The 22702-nt window shown below is 37.8% G+C and overlaps 1 protein-coding gene across 4 annotated transcripts in view; it reads right to left on the reverse strand.

The window, feature by feature from the left end:
- Positions 1-498: 498 nt before the first annotated feature.
- Positions 499-22702, reverse strand: part of VAPA (VAMP associated protein A) — a 45204-nt gene continuing 23000 nt past the window's right edge. For 2 of the 4 annotated variants that reach the window (XM_010373429.2, XM_030925809.1), the window contains exons 3-7: positions 22165-22268; positions 21326-21406; positions 13478-13612; positions 6641-6814; positions 499-3155 (exon numbers count right to left, since the gene is read on the reverse strand). In XM_010373429.2, the coding sequence (XP_010371731.2) occupies positions 2997-3155; positions 6641-6814; positions 13478-13612; positions 21326-21406; positions 22165-22268 (653 nt within the window). In that variant the 3' untranslated portion in view covers positions 499-2996. The remainder of the gene's footprint in view (positions 3156-6640; positions 6815-13477; positions 13613-21325; positions 21407-22164; positions 22269-22702) is intronic. The other 2 variants (XM_030925811.1, XM_010373428.2) reach the window with 2 other exon arrangements.

Genomic DNA, 22702 nt, shown 5'->3' on the forward strand with positions numbered 1-22702 from the left:
CCATGAGAATCACTCGAACCCAGGAGACAGAAGCTGCAGTGAGGTGAGATCACACCACTGCACTCCAGCCTGGGCAACAAAGCAAGACTCTGTCTCAAAAAAAAAAAAAAAAGAAAGAAAGAAAAGAAAGAAAAGAAAGAAAAGAGAGAGAGAGAGAGAGAGAGAGAGAGAGAGAGAGAGAGAGAAAGGAGAGACAGAAAATCACTTTTCTTTGATCGGAATTTCTGAATTTCATACATTTTTCTTCCAAGCGTCATTTTTTTTTTTAAGGGAACATACCACACACTCAGAATATAACTTCTTAGTTTCTTGTAAATACAAGAATGAGGGAAGTTAAGGTACATTAGTTACAGAACGAAGGAAGCTAGTGCATTCAGTGTCACATATGAACTTAAGCCTTAGTTACTTGACTGTAATTTCAGTATTAGCAACAGGGTATTTCCCTCATGCTTACATATACAAGTAAGCAGGTAGACAAAGCAAAAACTTCTAAACATGTAAGGAATGAAGACAATTTAATCTCTGTATTATCATATTATCAGTCAATTATACAGTTTCAAACTATAACTGTTGGTAGTAAAATAATCTGATCACATTTCATACAGCAATTAAAAATAACAGAAACAGAGTCTCACCTATACAATCAGCATCTCCTGATATGAACAACAGTCAAGCCCACACACATTTTAAAGACGCTACCCAGACTACAATCTATCTCAAAAGCAACCATGGCATAATGCATTTTTAAAAATGCCTACCTAAAAATACACTGTATTTTTTAATGTTTATTTATTACCAATGTGGGAAGCATGTCTAGCCTAAACACTATAACCAAACTATTCAACAGTAAGCCGGCAGTAGTCTTACAATAGGAAATTTCACATATACTTGTTATTATAAATAGCATTTTATGTTCATTATTTCAGCCATCTCTCAAACTAAGACAATTTTCAAGTTACCAGAAAAGACACTGAGCTTGAGTCAACAGATTTCTAGTTCCAGCTCTGCCTCTACCTACCTGTGAGACGTGGGGAAAGTTCTCTTAACCTTCATAAGGCCTCAGATTTCTCAACTATAAAACAAAGGGACTGAACAAAATGAATTCTGAGGAGCATTCCCATAAAACGGGATTTGGCTAAATTTTCAAGAACTTCATTTCTTTAAAAAAAAAGATAGCTATGAGATACCAAACTTGGTATTTATCACCAATAACATTGATTACATAAGAGCTTTAAGCCAAGGAATTACTGATTCTCCACTTATGGGGTGAAAATATAAGACTATTTTTAGCGTGCTTTTCCAGTTACCAGAAAAGGGGAGGGGGGGGATTTTTACAAAAACAGTAAAGCATATAGCAATGGAAATATTACCTGCAGCATAGCATGCTAGTAATGGATAGGCATTACTTGTGTTTCTTTTTAGCAACTTGCACACAAGCAAGAGGTTTTATAAAAGATACCACAGCACACAATAACACAATATATGTATCATCTGACAAATTCAAAACACAGCTGAAATGAAAAGGCAACCAAAATACTTCAGAATACTTCACTCTTCTATAAAATGTGTACACAGATCTGGGCCTAAAATACTTCACCACATCCAGTTCTAAAATCCAATTTCCTTTTCAGGTAGAGCATGTCTTTTAAAAAAATAACACCTATGTTTAAGAATAAAAAATCACTTGTACTAGACTGTATGTAGCTAAAAACTGGATCTATTTTCTGATTCCAACATTTTCTATCCTAGTAAGAATAAATGAAGACGCAGGACAAACCTAAGTGCAGGAAATATCAGACCCTGTAACACATACTTATACTGAAAATGTGTTTCACATGGTTAACATTTGCAAAGGACAAAATCATTTTTCATAAAGAAAATTCCACAGGCTTGCTCAGTATTACCAAACTTCCATAATGAACATTATTTTGAGCGCCAAATTGGGCAGGAAAAAACACCTACTTTTAACTATTATGAAATATTATGAGAAGTAGTAAGACTTACTAGGCTGGTTAAAAAGTACTTTAAAACCAGGGAGAGTTAAATCTTCCTTGAGAACATACTCTCAGAACTGAAGAATGGGGTAAAAATCAGATGGAGCACAGCCATGCTGTACACGTCAACTCACTGAAATCACGTGACTTCTGTTCTCATGGACCTTATTTTCTAGTATCTTGAAAACAAACTGGTTATAATCTCCCAAAATACCAGCAGTCCCTTAAAATTTAATCAACTCCTTTCCTTAACAGAATTAGGACTTTCAATTAAAAATGCTGTAATATCCGAGAGGGTTTCAATGCAAGAGAAACCTTTGCATCATAATTTCAAGTGACCATATATAGTAGACTCCCCTCTAATAACACGACAGACACAAACAAGCTATCGAGCAAGAATCTGTTAACAGTTTTATTTTTTTTTATGTTAAATACCATGGGACAGGATTGTAAGGATGAAAAACTCAGTCAACAACTGCCTCACAAGGGATAAGAAAAATTCTGCCATGATATTAGCAAAGGTAAAGGAGGAAAAATTTACACTGTAAGAGGCACCATTTCCCCAAGGAATACCTCTTGGCATTTCCTGAATGAGTGGGATTAGCAATCTAAATAAATCATATTTCAAGAGGTAACAGCAACAGATAAAATTTAAAGGGATTATTAAAATAACATTTACAAGACTCTGAACAATTCTTGAACTCTTATTAAAACCACAAAGAAAGAACAATTCTTTATTTATGAATTTCATAAAGGACTGAATGTGCAACTGACATCTGCTAGTGATGATCTGGTAATATACAATTTGTCCAGTAGCCGAACAGTTTGTTTTTATTGTGTTTTCTAACCGTAAGAGATCATTAAAGGCAAAGCCTGTATGACGCTGTACACACAAAAAAATGGTCACCGCGGGCCATACTACCAATGAAATGGTAGGTAAACAAATCTTTTTCTGGTCAAGAGAAAAAAAAAAGAAAGAAATAGCACTCTGCATGCTTCACTCTACAAGATGAATTTCCCTAGAAAGAATCCAATGAAAATGGCTGCAATTACAACAAGAAGTGAAGGAAGAGGACTGGTGACATTATCTCTGAAGGATGCAGTTGAGGTTGATCCAGGTTTATCCGAATGTGCTACCTTTCTGAGCCTTAAACCTTCATCCTAGGAAAAAAACACACACACACAAAAGAGGTTTTTAAAAACAAGCATACTAACGAGACTACTGGAGCTAAAAATCTATAGGGACGGAAAGTAGATTAGTGGTTGCCTATGGCTGGGGACAGAAACAGGGATTAACTGCTAACCACATAAGGAAACTTTCCGGGGGTGATGGACATTCTAAAACTGAACTACAGTGACAGTTATAAAGTTCTGTATTTCAGTAAACTGTACACTCACAGTGGGTGTCTCCATGGGATATAAATTATACCTCAATAACACTGATTTTTTTAAAACTAGAGCTGAGAAATGTATTCCTAAAAAATAAAAATCAAATATGGCTATATTTACCTTTTATTTTAATCCCACTAAAAACATAATTAAAGAAGAGTACTTCCAAGGCGGCCCATGGTATTTAAAATCAGTTACATCTGTCCTAGCCCAATCAGCCAAAAACTACCAGACCCGTAGTCTGCCAGTTGGGTTTACTGACCCACTGCAGCAACTAAGGAACCAAAACAGTGGAGGCACAAGAGGGTATTCTTGCCGAAAACAAAGATACGGTTATCACAGAATTTTCGGAGAAGGAAATGGTTTAGCGTGAAATTTAAGTAACAGTGTTTTCACACGTTCAAAGCAAAGCAGAGGGCTGTGTGTAAAGAGATAGCACCAGGTCTGGATTGCAAAGCAGAGAAAGAATACTGTTTCTTCAGAAACTACAAATTTAGATGAGAAATGTACGTAGGAAACCCTTATCTGAAGCTCTGCACCTGGAATGGAAACTGAGGATGCTTCTCTGTGTCAAAATGACAGATCCTCCAGTCAAGAGCGGGCTGCTTCATCCTTGCTGATATGGCTTCACACAACACTATGTCCTTAGAGGACAAGGTTTCTCAGAAGAAAGCAGAAGTCACTCCAAGCAGGAGGCTGTTACGACACTGTGTGCAATGTGAACCTTGGGAAAAATACTAATACCTGTTAACTATGCAGTTGTCTTTATCTGTGTCTGTTAACCAATCTGATGAATGACAGGACAGTTTTTTACTTTTTTCAGTGCAAGGCAATATTTTCTCCCATGATTCTTTTATTGTGCTTATAAATAAACACTAAAAGAGTACACCTAATGGCACAGTTTTATTTGCATTACTGGATTTTCTGAAGTTGGGTTTTTTTGGTCTCATGCTAATTAGTCCTATATAAAAACAGTAGTAATTCTCAGTTTCAGCTACACATCACAAGCATCTACAGAACTTTTAATACTCCTGTGATTCTGATTCATTAGGTCTGGGGAGGGCCTGGTAAACTGTAACTTTTTAAAGCTCACTAGGTGATTCACATGCAGTGTGAATTAAGAACCACAGGGCTAGAGGAATTAAAAGGGATAGTGAACAGACAGGAGCAAGAAAGTTAACATGGCAAAAAATTATGATGGGCCTGTGTATAAAATGCTAAAGGGTCTGAAATTCTGTAAGCCAGTGGGTCTTCAAGGTTTTTGTTTTATTTTGTTTTGTTTTTTGAGATTTGCTCTTATTGCCCAGGCTGGAGTGCAACAGTGTGATCTCGCTCACGGCAACCTCTGCCTCCCAGGTTCAAGTGATTCTCCTGCCACAGCCTCCCAAGTAGCTGGGATTACAGGCACCTGCCACCACACCCGGATAATTTTTGTATTTTTAATAGAGACAGGGTTTCACCACGTTGGCCAGGCTGGTTTCAAACTCCTGACCTCAGGTGATCCACACGCCTCGGACTCCCAAAGTGCTGGGATTACGGGTGTGAGCCACCGTGCCCAGCACAGCTTTTTTGTTTTACTTTTCCAACAGCAGAATCATCTCTCAATAAAATCTCACACAGAACATTAGCATACAAAGAGCAGAAACCAGGAATAAAGTCTCTCTCACTTCCCTGGTTCACTCTTCCTATTTTCCAGTCCTGCCCCACCTGACATTCCTACTGTTTACACTTCTCCCCTCCCTGCCAGAGGTAAACAGTGGCTTTTGAAAGAAAGCTACTGAGCACCCAAGGAGCACATCTTTATCAAAGAACAGAACTATGGAAGTCACGGCAGATCAAGTGAAAGTAACCAACAAAATCCTTCAAAAGATCCATGGTGTGTAGGTGCGAAATAAAGATATTCTTCCCGCTATCCAGACAAGCACTTGGAAGCAGAGGGGTACCCCTCAAGGGGGTACTATGAAGTATCAAACATGAAGAGACACAAAAATTCACTTTAAAAAGCATGTCAACAAAGGAGTTCACAGACCGACTTAAGATACAGTGCCTTTAATTCAGAGTGTAGTTCCTATATACACCTAACAAAAGGAATAATCAAATAACTCCATTTAGCTTATTTTAGTTACATATATTTTTGTATCATCTACGTTGCTGCAAAGAGCTTCAGACAAAGCCTAAAGAGCAACGTACAGGTATTCAGGTCTTGAAACAATTACTTGTCAAAGACAAGTATTATTCATACATTTCACACATATTCAAATCAGTCCTCCTTCACCATCCATTTATTCAATCAAATACATGACTACTACCCTCATGTACGGTGAATGCAGAGAGAAATGAAACACTGCCCTTGCCCCCAAGGAAATTACCGCCCACTAGAGGGAGAAAGGCCTCTAACAAGTAAGAGCAGTAGAGTGCAATCGGCATAGTGGTGGCACAAAGCGGACAGGACAAATCGATTTTTTTTCTTTTGGAGAGGGTCTCAGAACAGGCTATACTGGAAAGACAAGAATATAGTAGCAAGACAATAAGTGTATGTGCTGTGTCGGGAGGGACAGGGTTCTGGGCCTTCCCAGTCACAGTGAAGACTTACACTAAAGTAAAAGAGGGTGACAAACAGATGCTTCTCCAGCGCACTCCAGCCCAACGCTGCCCCACGCAAACATGTGAGCTTCAAATGTGACCCCATATGTAACGTTAAATTTTCCAATAGTACATTTAAAAAGTAAAAAGAAATGTGTAAAATTCATTTTAATAATATATTTGATTCAACCCAATATACCCAAACTACTATTTCAATATGTAACCATTAAAAAAAGAAAATTTTACCTTTTTCTGTACCAACTCAACATCAGTATTTTACACTCAACAGCACAGCTCAATTTGAACAAATCCCATTTCAAGTGCTCAACAGCCCTAGGTGACTAATGGCTATGATGTGGGACAACACAATCCTAGTTCAGTATGACTGGGGCACAAAATGGGAAGGACAGGAGAAACAATAGCTGAAGCTGGCAATGCTGCAGACCAGATCACAAATAATTAGAATGTGTGCTAAGGTAAGGAACTTGGGGCAATGAGAAACCCACAGGAAGACTTTTAAGAGAGGAGTAGGGTGGGGAGCAAAGGTCAGGACATAATCAAATTGGGGAAAACAAGAAAGAACTGACCAAGGATAAATTTAAAAACTGCTAAAATGGCCTAATAACACTCAACATGTCCTATACCTTCATTAAATCAACTTCAACAGAACTTACTCTCAGGTGTCGATTTTCTTCTGATAGCTTCATCATTTCTCCCTGAAGTCTTTTACACTCTTCCATTAGTTTCCTTGTTTCGGTATCATTAAGTGAAACACTGTGTGGTTTTGGCATAGGTCCATCTTGTTTAGATGCATTCAATGGAACAGTTTTGCTAGATTCCATGTCATTCTGTATTACAAAGACATTGAGAATTTTCTTAACCAAATCTTCTTACAGATTTTAAACAAACAATAACATGAATTCTACATCTTTGTTTATGAAAAACTCTTTAAAAGGCCTAAATCAGTACATGTCAGCAGTCAGATTAGTCTAAATAATCAGCCCACTCCCTCTATTCCTATAATCCCTGGCATGTACATCTACCATAGCACTTTATTACGTATCTTAATAATTATTGTTCAAGTTCTTTCCTATAATACTTCAAAGGCTGGGAGAGCAAGAGCCATCTCTCTTTGTATTTACCCCTAAAACCAGCACTTTGGTCAAGAGTAGTTATTCAATCAAAGTATGCTGAATGACTGACGTCAACAAAATCCAAATACGAAGGTCATTTTCTGTGCTCTGGTTCTGCAATTCAAATAAGGTTCTGGGGGGTGGGGGATATTATCACAATCATTCCAATAAAATTATAAACTACCTAAGAAAAAACATGCCAAAAAAGCTAACTTCTATTATCATCTTTAATAATGCTGTTCAATTCACGTGATTCAACATCACAGTAAAAATTAGCATGCTTTGAAGACTATGAGCCCCAAAATCTTAATCCTAACCAACACTGAACCATTTGAAGTTAGTGTTGAAGGCCTGGAAATAAACATCTATGACAGCATCTACTTATTCTTCAGCCCGTGGTCTGAAGTACCCCAACATCCTTCACTCTAACAGCATTTATGTCACCACACATAGTAGCAGTATTAGTGTAACAAGTTTTTTTCATTTTAATTAAATTTTTACTTGCTTTAAAATAATTTTAGATAAAATCTGCTTTATTCAGCTATAAACTGCTAACAAAGACATTTACAAAATCAACTTTATGGCATTCCACAATACTCATTTTATAAGATTTATCAGAGGCTGCACACCTACCACACCATCCCAGCTACCAAATTTATATTAAGTATAAACAGATTATTTGTTCAAAGGGCAAACCTTGTTCTTCTTATGAAGGGAATGTGATTTGATTAGTATGCCTAAATCCATGTAAAATCTATTTAAAAATGAAAATTTATAATGACGTTCTAATCAACAACAGTATGTATTTGACCTGTTGGCAGATTCTTCCATTTTTCTTCAAGCTTCCCAGTTAAGAAAGGTTTTAAAGAATCCTACTTCAATTCTTTCTCTGAGTTTTTCTCTTGCCAGCTTTTTTGTTCTTCACCCCAATCTCTTCCACCCCAACCAATCTAATAATAGACACCTCTACCATTAAAACATTGCTTCAGATATATCTTACCCTGCCAATACTTTTTCCTATTGTTTTCCTTAATAGTAGTTAGAACTCATTTCAAAATGATTTTCAGTGTGGTCAAATTCTATCCTAACACAGATCCAACTTCTGATAATGAAGTTGGCATACTGACTTCCTCTATAAAGGAGGTGGCAATGGTCACCAATATGGCAACAGAAGAACTTTTAGGTTTCGGTTAAAAATTGGGAAACAGTATCATACCCATACCAGAAAATTGACGAAAAACTTAAGAGGATGAAGCAGGATACCATGTCTCATGCCTGTAAACCCCAAAACTTTGGGAGGCCGAGATGGGTGGCCTGCTTGAGCCCAGGAATTCAAGAACAGCCTGAGCAACAAAGGGAGACCCTGTCTCTACAAAAAACAGTTCTAAAACTTAGCCAGGCATGGTAGTGTGCAACCCTAATCTCAGCTACTCATGAGGCTGAGGTGGCTTGAGCCCAGGAGGTGGAGGCTGCAATGAGATGAGATCCTGCCACTGCACTCCAGCCCAGGTGAGAGTGAGACTCTGTCTCCAAAAGGGGGAAAAAAAGATATACATGGGGTCAACACCAAAGAGAAAAAAACTAAAACAAAGATCATCAACCTCTTGACAACTAGATTTTTGTTTTTAAATTCTTTACATTGCATAAAATTTTAAATTATGGGGGGAAGGGAAAAAATCATTTCCCATGAGCTCATGAAATCAACAAAACTTTTATATTACTATTTTTCCACACACATTTTATAAAATTGGGCATACATATTTGCTTATTCATTTATATGCATTTTTAATAATCATTTTCTCAAAAAAAAAAAAAAACAAAAACAAAAAAACAAAACAAATAAACACAGCGGCCGGGCGCGGTGGCTCAAGCCTGTAATCCCAGCACTTTGGGAGGCCGAGGCGGGCGGATCACAAGGTCAGGAGATCGAGACCATCCTGGCTAATACGGTGAAACCCCGTCTCTACTAAAGAATACAAAAAACTAGCCGGGCGAGGTGGCGGGCGCCTGTAGTCCCAGCTACTTGGGAGGTGGAGGCAGGAGAAAGGCGTAAACCCGGGAGGCGGAGCTTGCAGTGAGCTGAGATCCGGCCACTGCACTCCAGCCTGGGCGACAGAGCCAGACTCCGTCTCAAAAAAATAAAATAGAATAAAATAAATAATCATTTTAAATGACATGTCATTAAATATTCTATTCTACGCCTTGCCAAAACTAAACATTTCACTTTTGTTAAGCATTTGATGGGCAGCTTTCCACTGTTTCCGTTTTTTTTTTTTTTTTTTTTTTTTTTTGAGACGGAGTCTCGCTCTGTCGCCCAGGCTGGAGTGCAGTGGCCGGATCTCAGCTCACGGCAAGCTCCGCCTCCCGGGTTCCCGCCATTCTCCTGCCTCAGCCTCCCACGTAGCTGGGACTACAGGCGCCCGCCACTTCGCCCGGCTAGTTTTTTGTATTTTTTAGTAGAGACGGGGTTTCACCGTGTTAGCCAGGATGGACTCGATCTCCTGACCTCGTGATCCGCCCGTCTCGGCCTCCCAAAGTGCTGGGATTACAGGCTTGAGCCACCACGCCCGGCCAATTCTTTCCAATTTTAAGTAACACATCCATAAGAAGATATTCCATAAAAAGATAACTAGATTGGAATTAGATTTAAATGTTTCTAATTCTAATAGAATTAGATTTGCAATTAGATTAGAATTTATCTAAGCAAATACAATACATTTTTCTTTTTCGTTGAAATTTCTCTTAAAAATTTTATACTGGGCTGGGCGCGGTGGCTCACGCCTGTAATCCCAGCACTTTGGGAGGCCCAGGAGGGTGGATCACGAGGTCAGGAGATGGAGACCATCCTGGCTAACATGGTGAAACCCCGTCTCTACTAAAAATACAAAAAATCAGCCGGGCCTGTAGTGGTGGGCGCCTGTAGTCCCAGCTACTCCAGAGGCTGAGGCAGCAGAATGGCGTGAATCCCAGAGGCAGGGCTTGCAATGAGCCAAGATCTCGCCACTGCACTCCAGTCTGGGCAACAGAGCAAGACTCCGTTTCAAGAAAAAAAAAAAGTTATACTGCTTTTATAACAAAAAGAAGAAATGATAACCAATTTGTGGAGCATAAAGAGACTAGAATGCAAAGAATACAGTGAAGCTGAAACACACTTCAAAAGTGTGCCCAGTAAGTTATATCACATACTACCTAGGCCCCTTACAAACCAGTCAACATACATAATAGGTGCAAGAAAATCGGCCGGGCGCGGTGGCTCAAGCCTGTAATCCCAGCACTTTGGGAGGCCGAGACGGGCGGATCACGAGGTCAGGAGATCGAGACCATCCTGGCTAACACGGTGAAACCCCGTCTCTACTAAAAAAAAATACAAAAAACTAGCCGGGCGAGGTGGCGGGCGCCTGTAGTCCCAGCTACTCGGGAGGCTGAGGCAGGAGAATGGCGTAAACCCGGGAGGCGGAGTTTGCAGTGAGCTGAGATCTGGCCACTGCACTCCAGCCTGGGTGACAGAGCGAGGTGCAAGAAAATCTATTTTATTTACATATACATACGCTACATATGTATATGTAATATAGCATATTAATCTTAGTTGGGAGTTAAAAATAGGGGGAAGTGTGATGCGAGGGTGGGGTTTGAGTCATGCGTGGAGTGACAATCTGAACAGCCTGATGGAAAAAATTAAGCAGGTGTAACTTTAAGTATATGCTTCCATTCAGGACCTCTAATAGTGAGGTTTGGCTCCAATAAAACAGCTTGTTTCTTGCAAGTTGCTTCAAACTGGTCCAGAAAGAGAAGATTGGTTCTTCTGAGAACCATGAAACAAGCAAACTAGAGGGATTCAACATGCTGTGACTCTTAGTAAACTGATGCATAGTAACCTTACATTTAACACTGCAATTTAGAATAAGCTGGAAAGTCAAGGTGTGTATCAACTAAAACAGTAACCCAACCTTGTCCATGTTCCACTATTTAGCCTATCTGCAGTAATCCTCCATCTATGAGTTGTCCAGTCATGCACTGTATAGTGATGTTTTGGTCAACGATGATCCATACACATGATAGTGTTCCCATACAATTATAATGGCACTGAAAAATTCCTATTATCTAGTGAGGTCTTACAACACATTATTCACATGTTTGTGGTGATGCTGGTGTAAATATACATACTGTACTCCAGTCATATAAAAGTATCAAACACACATGACTTATGTACAATACAGAATACTTGGTAATAAATGACTGTTACAGGTTTATGCATTTACTGTGCTATGCTTTTTATCATTTATTTTAGAATGTACTCCTACTTATGAAAACAAAAAGTTAACTCTAAGACTCCAGCAGGTCCTTCAGGAGGTATTCCAGAAGGTACTGTTATCACAGATGATAACAGCTCCATGCGTGTTATTGTCCCTGAAGACATTCCAGTGAGACAGGATGTGGAGATGGAAGGCAGTGATACTGATGATTCCGCCCCTGTGTAGGCCTAGGTTGATGTGTGTGCCGTGTCTTAGTCTTCACAAAAAAAGTTTTTAAAAAAATCTTATTTAAAAAATTAAAAAAAGCCTATAGAATAAGGACATAAAAAGATATTTTTATGTATCTGTACACTGTGCTTGTGCTTTATGTCAAAATTTTTAATTTTAGAGTTTATGAAAATAGTTACAGAAAGCTAAGATTAATAAAGAAAAAAATTTTAATAAATGTAGCCTAAGTGTACAGTGTTTATAAAGTCTACAGTGTACAGTAACGTCCTAGGCCTTCCCATTCACGCACCACTCATTCACTGACCCACCCGAAACAACTTCCAGTTCTGCAAAATCCATTCACAGTATACAGGTACACTGGTATACAGGTATACAATTTTTTTTAATCTCTTATGCCGTATTTTTGCTGCGCCTTTTCTGTGTATAGTCACAGGCGTCCAATCCTCCGGTTTCCCTGGGCCTCACTGGAAGAAAAATTGTCTTGGGCCATACATAAAATACACTAACACTAACAACAGCTAATGAGCTATTAAAAAAAAAAAATCACACAAAAAAATTCTCATAGTGTTTTAAGAAAATTTACGAATTTGCGATGTGCCGGATTCAAAGACGTCCTGGGCCACGTGTGGGTAGCAGGCTGCACGTTGAAAGAGCTCCGTATAGATTGTTTGGATACAAAAATACTTACCATTGCAGTACAGCCACAGGCTACACAAGTCTATAGCCTAGGAACAACAGGCAATACCATATATAGGTTTTTTTAAGCACACTCTGATGTTCACACAACAAATCACTTAACAACGCATTTCTCTATATTCCCATCCTTAAGGAGATGCATGACTGTACTTTTTTATTCTTTTCTATCGACCATCAGAATTTCAGTTCTAATATTCCAAGTATTTCTACTGGGGGTTAATTAGAAAAAGAGGGAACTAGGAATTGGAAATACAAGAACAAGTTTGCAAAGAAGCCTTGGGAAGAACAAAGGAGATAAAGGACACAAACGTGGGGCTATATTCTTACAAGTACCATGAGTGATAGATAAAACGCACATAAAAGGAGTTAGGAGGCTAAAGTCAAGAGTACTGTCATAAACCGTGAGAGGCAGAATTAAGGTCTTAACCTATGAATTAAGAGACAGGATTTAAGTAAGAAGGTTACCTGAAATTTTTTTTCCCACCCTAAACGACCAATTTCCTGTTTCTCTAGGATCATGATTCCCAGAAGTAAATAATTCCCAATCAGAAAAACAAAAAAATATTAAACATTTAAACAGTAACTTTTTAAAGCCTTAGTAATGCATATCATATGCAAAACCAAATCAAAGTATAAATAATCTGCTAAAACTGTGGGGTTGACCACGTGTGGTGGCTCACACCTATAATCCCAGGACTTTGGGAGGCCAAGGCAGGCGGATCACCTGAGGTCAGGAGTTTGAGACCAGCCTGGCCAACATGGTGAAACCCCACCTCCACCAAAAAAATAGAAAAATTATTAGCCAGGCATGGTGGCACATGCCTGTAGTCTCAGCTACGGAGGAGGCTAAGGTGGGAGAATCCAGCCTGGGTGACAGAGCGAGACCCCGTCTCAAAAAAAAAAAAAAAAGAGTATGCCCCCCAAATCTCAAAGAAAAAAAATACACTAACTTCGTAATGTTCACACTTATACTGTCCTGCTCACTGTTGAGATTTTAGTAAGTTCAGAAGTTTTTTAGAACAGAGTAGTTTTGTGTGCATGATTTTTAAGTGCTTTGTGGTTTTATTGTAATTTTAGGCATAGTTCAATTCTATCTACTTCATATAACACACTCACAATACCACTTATCTGCTAGATATTTACATTAACTTAATCATTAACACTAGTAGACTCCTAAGTCTGTTAGCTCCCTATAACAAACCTTCTGTTTCTCCTGTTTCAACACACTGAGTCCCCTGGGGTCATCCTTCGTGTGATAACTGGCGCGTGTTGCAACTGTGTTGTTGATGCTGCTCATTGAAGTGACAGTCGGAGCATTCCCTGGTGGAGTTATACCCTGAGATGGCATGGGAAACATATTCTCAGATTCTCACTGAACTCTGATTTCTTCTGCATGATATTGGGAATGACTGACACAGAAACCATTAGGCTCTAAAACATTAACACTTTATAAAAATGCATTAATGCATAAGAAACAATACTAGTAATAGCAAAAGTAGTTTCTGAACTTGCTTTTTGTATTTCCCAAACAAAATTAGTTATAATCTATGCATTATGTGCACCTATTAAATGTACATACTTCATTAAAATTTATGCCAGCCTTATGTTGTTTTAAAATGAATACCATCTAATTCTTTGTGGCTTTTAATTTTTACTAATTAATAACTGTCAGTAATCTGAAAAACAAGCACCTTCATGTCTTCTCACCTTTGATAACACTCAATCTGAACAATTTTATAAACCTCTCTTGTACTTAAAGCCTATCCCCTAATACACTCACGCCCTCACACACTTCCCAGGCCAATAAACACACTTAAAGACTCACATAACCGCCGGGCGCGGTGGCTCAAGCCTGTAATCCCAGCACTTTGGGAGGCCAAGACGGGCGGATCACGAGGTCAGGAGATCGAGACCATCCTGGCTAACACGGTGAAACCCCGTCTCTACTAAAAAATACAAAAAAAAAACTAGCCGGGCGAGGTGGCGGGCGCCTGTAGTCCCAGCTACTCGGGAGGCTGAGGCAGGAGAATGGCGTAAACCCGGGAGGCGGAGCTTGCAGTGAGCTGAGATCCGGCCACTGCACTCCAGCCTGGGTGACAGAGCAAGACTCCATCTCAAACAAAAAAAAAAAAAAAAAAGACTCACATAACCATTAACTCCATAGTTCTCTTCCTTTCTTTTCAAATTCCTTTAATAGATAAAAACAATACTGTATTATACAAACAGGTAGGAAAGGGATTCCTTAATTATACTTACTGATATCCCACTTGTTCTCTGTCTCAACAGAAAATAATGTATATTCAACTATAAAATGTCTTTATAATAAGACCCCTGACATCCCTGTTCTTTACAGCCCCTCAGTCTTCATTAAAACAAACCAGTATTTTTTTCTAGAAAATATGTCACCTTCAAATGTCAGATGGAGGATATAAATGAAATGCAATACATTTAAGAAATTCAGAAAATGTCAGAGTTAAGGCCTCAAAAATTTTTTAGAAGTGAACACAAAGAACTGAATAGGTCATAAAACTTCAAAAATAATAAAACCACATTTGATCCTTAAAAAATAACCACTACCACTAATTGGACATTACATATTTTATAATACAGAGCTGACAATCCGAACAGAGCTAATAATTCAAAGAACCCTATTTTGTACAACAGTCAGCACTTTCGTATCATGTGCCTCCAGCTGTCAACAATACACGGAACATGCTGAATGGCTTTCAGTACTAGCACTGACAATAACTCAACTGAAGACACTAGGGGCCATTAACAAAATGAAATGTATTGGCACACACCTGCTGATCCCGAGGACTAGGGAGGACTAGCGTAACGACACATCTCAGTGTGCTTAAGGATGGTATCTGCTTATGCTTATTATCCAGGAAAAAATACTAAGAGTCCTTTTGTTCTAAAATAAAAGGGTTCCTAAGCTTCCTGGGGCACCTTATCTATGATCTAAATCAGAGAGCTATTTCCCAAAAAGTAGCCCACACTTTAGTGATGGTTCAAATAAATGAGAATTGTTTTGTCACAAATAAATGATTTATTTAAACTATAAAAATAAAAATATGAACTTAGCCACTGTGCTTCTAAAGCTGGCTCCATTTTTTACCCTATAAGATGAACACAAAACTTCAATCATTTCCTTACTTATATATTCAGTATCAAAGTCCTAAAAAGTCTAAGGAAATCAACAAAATAACATCATACTTTTTCACTGCATTCCAAACATGTAAACACCCAAGAATTAATAGCATCCGTAAAAAGATCAAAATCCTCAAACAAGTGGGGTATACGTATACCACACACTTGATATGGTTTGGATCTGTGTCCCCGGCAAATCTCATGTCGAATTGTAATCTCCAGTGTTGGAGGTGGGGCCTGGTGGGAAGTGACTGGATCACGGGGGTGGGTCCTCCATGAATGGTTTAGCACCATCCTCGTGGCACTGTTCTCATGATAGAGTTCTCATGAGATCTGGTTATTAAAAGAGAGCGTAGCACCGCCCCTTCGCTCTCTCTTGCTCCTGTTCCCACCACGTGAGGCATCTGCTCCCCCTGTGCTCTCCACCATGACTGGAGGTTTCCTGAGGCCTCCTCAGATACAGAAGCCGTCATGCTTCCTATACAGCCTGCAGAACTGTGAGCCAATTAAACCTCTTTTCTTTATAAATTACCCAGTCTCAGGTATTTCTTTACAGCAATGTGAGAACAGACTAATACAGTACTTAAATACTAGTGTACTTCTTTCTGCACAAGGATACAGGAAGAGGGGCTGGGGAAGTGAGGGAGTGGGGTTAAGACACACTAAAAAAAAATCATAAAGTTCAAGATTTGTTACCTCTACAATATCTGAGGAGAGTGCATCAACAACTGTGATAGCTATTGCAGAATCTGTTTTCAACACTAACCAAATTTTTCTAAGCTGACTACCGAAAATGAAATTTTGATCACCTTGATTGTGGTGATCATTTAATAATGTATGCATATATCGAAACAAAAAATAAAGGTGTAAAGAACCCCTATGAACTTTTCCACTGCTCTAAACACTAAATAAAGCTGAACAAAAAAATACAAATGCCATCCACAGAGCTCTATGTTAAATCCTAAGCTGTTACCAGCAACGCAGTTAAAAATTAAACTGGGCCGGGCGCGGTGGCTCAAGCCTGTAATCCCAGCACTTTGGGAGGCCGAGACGGGTGGGTCACGAGGTCAGGAGATCGAGACCATCCTGGCTAATACGGTGAAACCCCGTCTCTACTTAAAAATACAAAAAACTAGCCGGGCGACGAGGCGGGCGCCTGTAGTCCCAGCTACTCGGGAGGCTGAGGCAGGAGAATGGCGTAAACCCGGGAGGCGGAGCTTGCAGTGAGCTGAGATCCGGCCATTGCACTCCAGCCTGGGTGGCAGAGCAAGTCTCCGTCTCAAAAAAAATAAATAAATAAAATTAAAATTAAAATTAAAATTAAACTGATTTTGCTTAAGTTAACACACTTTTTACAACATACTAATAAACTAAAAGAATAAAAGATCGAAAGATCTCAAAGAATTTATATCACAATCATAACCGTAAGATAAAAAGTATATTTTCCACTCTATACTTTTAAAAAATACATCACCAAGTTTTCAAAACATTTTTGTTCATCTTGCACATTTAGAAATGTATTTTCTTTGAATAAGGGATTGTCATATTTCAGCAACTGTGTAAGTCAGGATTCAGCGTCATATAGCATTTTATCAATTCATCTGAAGTAAATTAACAAACTGTGTATCACACTATCCAATAATGTCCTAATTTCCAAAGAGCCAAATTTCATGCTAAACAAAAGAAATAAATATTAACTACTAATTTTATCTACAGATACTAAAAAGAAACCAACATGTCAAAATACTTTTTTTAACCAGTTTTATCAACTTCATCTATAAAGAATATTGACCTAGAAACAGGAAGATACAATTGTCAATAGGGTCTTATTACCACACGAATAAAATATTAAGATAGAGGTGTTTTGTTATTTATCTTTAGACATATAAAAGGTTTTATCCTTAATTGTTAGAAACAAAAACTTATATATTTTGTACTATCGTAAGACTTCAGATTTGGTACCTTAAGATTTCATATTTTCTATAAAAGATGAGATGCAACATTAAATTGATAACTTGAAAGTCACACAATCAATTAACGACCCAGATGGAAGGAACTGGGTCTGTGCCAGGTTGCACTGAGTTTAAACACATTTCTCAGCATGTAACATTTCTTGTACAATCTGCAGGTTAGTTAATATTACAAAAGAGTGAGTTAGGCAGGAACAGTATTTCCCAAAGTATATTTTTTCAGAACATCGGTATTTCCTAATTAGGTTATTTTAAATAAAAAAAAATACTGGGTTAAATATATTTCTTTACCGTTTAGTTTTCTCAGAGCCTTTAATAGGCAGATACACATGTGATTCCTCTTGGAGACATTTACAGTATTTTTCCAAGCTCACCTGACCACAGAACGCTTCCAACCTAATACACTGGGAAATACTGCCTTATAAAAATACAGTTGTGTTTTAGCCTCTCTTTAACATACATATTAATCAATTAAGGCCACTTCCAGCCTAAATAGTATAGACACAATTTTTGCAAGTTTGAATTACATAATTTGAAATGGTGATATATTACAATCTTTAAGTCTCATTTTATGTGTAAAACTTGAAATGTAAATTATAAACATTCAAAAACATCCATCAAAAATCATTAATGGCAAGGCCAGTGAGCCATGAAATTCATAAGTTATATTTATGTATTGCTATACTGAAACACCACTTCAGCCGGTTCATAGAAGTACCTGCCCATTCTTCTCAGGATCAGTATTGGATTTTGCACATTTTGAATTACCCAACATAATCCAACCATAAAATGCAATCATTACCCCAATAAAATTCATGAGTTTTATCAATATAGAAGCAGGGAGGAGGGAAGAAAGGATGGAAGGTGGAAGATCAACTGTACATCACGAGGTGGGATGCTTATAAACCAACTCATTTTTCAAAACCTTTAAAGATAAACTTTGGCATTTGTTCTGCTTTTTTAAACTCTACCACTCAATAACCAAATATTACATAAGCACAAGTTTCTCTTTACACAAGTATTGTAACTAGTGTTATGAAGTAGGAATGACAGAGTATCACCATCAGACAATCTTAAATGAATTAACAGACCTAGGCCATACTGTCTCAATCTCAACTTTACTGACATTTTGAGCCAGATTATTCTTTATTGTGGGGGCTGTTCTGTGCATCACAGAAGCTGAAAGGCATCTCTGGCCTCTGCCCACTAAACAGGTTACCTGTAGAACCCTTACCTACCTCTCAGTCGTGAAAACCAAAAATGTTTCCAAACACGGTCCCTAGAGGAGCAAATCGATTGCCCCTGATGAGAACCACTCATTTCAAATTTTCAATCATAGGAAATACCAGGGACAGGGGGAAAAGGCTAAATGGCACCACAAGGATGGAATCAGCAAAATCAAGTCTGTGGGAAAGTCTATAGGCAAACATAGTTTAATAATAAAAACATTCAATAATTTGCAAAAAAAAAAAAAAAAAAAAGAGAGAGAGAGAGGGAGGAAACAACAAACTAAGAGATTTAAGAAATACATCATCCAACAGAAGTATGTGGACTCTGCCAGGCACGGTGGCTGACACCTGTAATCCCAGCACACTTTGGGAGGCCAAGGCAGGTGGATCACCTGAGATCAGGATTTTGAGACCAGGCTGGCAAAAGCCTGTCTCTACAAAAAATACAAAAATTAGCCAGGCGTGGTGGTGTGCACCTGTAATCCCAGCTACTAGAGGCTAAGGCAGGAGAACTGCTTGAACCCAGGAGGCACAGGTTGCAGTGAGCCAGGATCGTGCTACTGCACTCCAGCCTGAACAACAGAGCAAGACTCCATCTCAAAGAAAAAAAAAAGAACTATTTGGACTTTATTTTCATCTAATTCAAACAAACTACAGAAAAAAAATTTTTTTAATGACATCTGTGACAAGTTTTAATGCTGCCTGGATAGCTTGATATTAAGGATATGCTAAATTTTTAAAGGCATAGTAACAATATTGTCATTAAAACTCTTGTATCTCTTTTTTTAAAGTACTTTGAAAGACATACATTGAAACAGTTACAGATTAAATTATACCATGTCTGGGATTTGCCTTAAATACTACCTAAGATGAGAAGTAATAGGATTTATATATAATAAGCTTAACCACAAACTAGTCATTGTTAAAGCTGCTCATAAGTTCACAGAGGTTCACTGTACTCCTCCTACCTACTCGTCTAGGTGCTTCAAGTTTTTCAAAATAAATCTTCTTAAAAATTATCTTTAGCATGTATTTCCTACAATTTAATATACAAGTCCAGATAATCCAATTAGTGAAAATACATTAACAGCTAGCTAATCAAGGCTCAGACTCAAGATATTCTCTAGAGTACTTTGAAGTTACTTAACAGCTTTTAGGTTACTAGTAATACCTGCTCTGAAAAGGTTCCAGGTTCATACTACTGCTGCTCAAGTTCCACCACAGGTGATTCTGGGAACTCCATTCAGTATTTGCTCAAGTGCTAAAAGAGACCCAAAACTACTTTCTTGGATAACTATGGGCTAGACCAATAGGTAGGCGTAACTGCTCTTTTCACACAAGATGGGTAAATGGCTGGGTTCAACTGTCATTACCATATCATTCCCATCAACTTCTGGTTTGGTTTCCAAACCAGTGAGAGCTACTCTTAATCAGCAGTATCAAATACCTGCAGTCTCAATCCTTTTCACACATCTCAAAGTGTGTGCTATCCAGAGCATAGCAGAAGCCCAGAGAGAAGACAGATTTATGCTGACTGAATTACTGTAAAAAATGACATAAAACTCTGAGAAAATATCCAAATGTATTTTTAAAAAAGTCAATCCAGACAACATGTTGTTTTGTTTTCTTGATTTCAACAGTAAGAGCTGTGCAAGCTATTAGCTTCCCTCAGCCTAAGCAAAAAAGAAAACCTCTAAATGGGAAGCATACACAGGCCATCTAACACTCACTTTACAGAGAATATACGTGTTCACATTTTTTTGCTTTTGGCAAATACCTCAAAAATCACTTAAAAGAGGTATTTTAAAAATTCAAAAACTAATTTGGTCAACACCTAATTACCAGAGACCTTTTCATTTCTGCTTATCCTGAAAGAGAAACACAGTAACTGAGCCCACGTATTTAATCTGCATGTTTACTTTTCAATAGAGCAAATGGCCACCAGATTAAGGCAGTAGTCATGTCAGATTGTAACCAAATCGTGCCAAACAATTCTATTTATCCATATTATTGTATCTATTAAGTCACATACACACACAGAAAACCTTATCTTTCAAGTCTCTCTTACCATAGGGAAAGATTCAAATTTGCAATCCAGACAGGGAAAAGGACAAGGTAAGTGACTATAATCCACTCTGTACATTCACAGACTACTATTTGTTTGTTTTTAAATAAACACATATATCCCTCAGTCCCCCAAATTGTATTTGACTTACACTAATGAGTGAGCAGCATAACAATTATTTACTAAAGAATGCAATCAGATGGATTTGACTAAAAACAAAAGTGAGCAAAATACCTGGGAATAGCTAAACCTGGAATAAACTGACCATGTAAGTGAATTTTTTATCCCCAAACTGCTGGTACATAATGGCCAAAAAGCAATTTATATGTATTTTTAAATTATGTATACACGTCTCATTCTAAAAAAGAACCTGTAGTGGTTTACGCCACAAAAATCTGCTATACTTAAAGGATGTAGTCTAGACCTAAAAGTGAGTCTTTCTTTCTTCTTGGATCAACAAAATTTAAAAAAAAAAAAAAAAAAAGTATATCAAGTTTTTTAAAATTTAACCACTGAGTCTTATGACGTGAAATAGCCATACCACACATACCTCAAAGGTCAAAAATAGAAGCAAAATTAATCAAAGGAACTGAGAGTTCAACAGCTTCCAATTTTTTTTACATTTTCCTACTTACCAATTTATCATTTTCATTAGGCATTTCAAATACACATCTCAATTTGGAATCCATTAATTCATCAGGTTTTGCCTCTTTCCACTAAAAAATAAACAAAACCAAACATGAGACATAGGAGGTATGATCATGGTAAGTAAGTCTGACCTCATGGGACAGCTAAAAGATGAGTGTAGCTGCCTGGCTTGGCTAAAATACACTGGTGCACTCTTTACTGATCACCCTGCCATTGTTACTGGCTAATGTCACAGAATCTTTATATAATCCTAGAGTTACTATCACCATCCATTAAAATCACGATGATATCACTAGCAACCACAGGACTTTCTTCTTAATAGCAGCATTTCTTTCTTTTTTCTTTTTTTCCAGTTGGTCTCATTCCGTCTCCCAGGCTGAAGTGCAGTGGCCCCTCCTGGGCTCAAGCAAGCCTCCTGGGTAGCTGGGACTACAGGCATCCAACACTACCCAGCTCATTTTACTTGTTGTTAGTTTTTTGGTTTTTTTTTTTTGTACAGACAGGGTCTTGTCATGTCGCCTGGGCTGGTCTCGAACTCCTGAGCTTGAGATACTCCCATCTTGGCCTCCCAAAGGGCTGGGATTACAGGTGTGAGCCACTGCACTAGGCCAGTAGCAGCATTCCTAAATTGTTTCTAAAAAAAAAATACTATTTAAAAATTCTTTCATTCTGTAAGTTAGAATTATCTACAATGAAGACATTGGCAGTTTTTTAAAAATCTAAATTTAACTTTCAGTTTTTAGAAATTAAGTTTTTCTACTGACTGCTGAACAAAACCCACAGTTTAAACTCCACTCCCCAAAGTAAATTCCTCTTCTATACTTACCACAGCTTCCATATCTGAAGTGTTTGGTGGAGCAAAAATTGTCTGTACCATAAACTTGTGTTTACTCTTTTCATTCGGATCATAGTCAAAGGGCTGTAGCATTACTAAATAAGAAAAAAAGGATATATTATATTGTCTCCTGAATGTTTGAAAGACATACATTGAAACAGTTACAGATTAAATTATACCAAGTCTGGGATTTGCCTTAAACAGTATCTGGCCATAGTATCATTCCTATTACTTCACAAATATGCAAATTTAAAGAAAACTAAGAAGGGTTCAAGAAACCAAACACCGGAATGTTTAAGAATCCAGAATCAACTTAATGGATCCCAAGTATTTTTAAATTGTCTTTCTAATTTACTAAGTTTTCCACAACCAACAAAATAAACAATTGCAATTAAAAATTAAATATGAATCTATGATTTTGCCCTTTCTAAACTCAGCTTGTGAAAATTTTCAAAACTTTGCCAATGTTAACTATAATGCCTATAAGCTCAGATAAAATCTACTAAGTTATTAAAACTATGAATTTAGG

The sequence above is a fragment of the Rhinopithecus roxellana genome, chromosome 21, assembly GCF_007565055.1.
Source record: "Rhinopithecus roxellana isolate Shanxi Qingling chromosome 21, ASM756505v1, whole genome shotgun sequence".
NCBI classification, from domain to species: Eukaryota; Metazoa; Chordata; class Mammalia; order Primates; family Cercopithecidae; genus Rhinopithecus; species Rhinopithecus roxellana.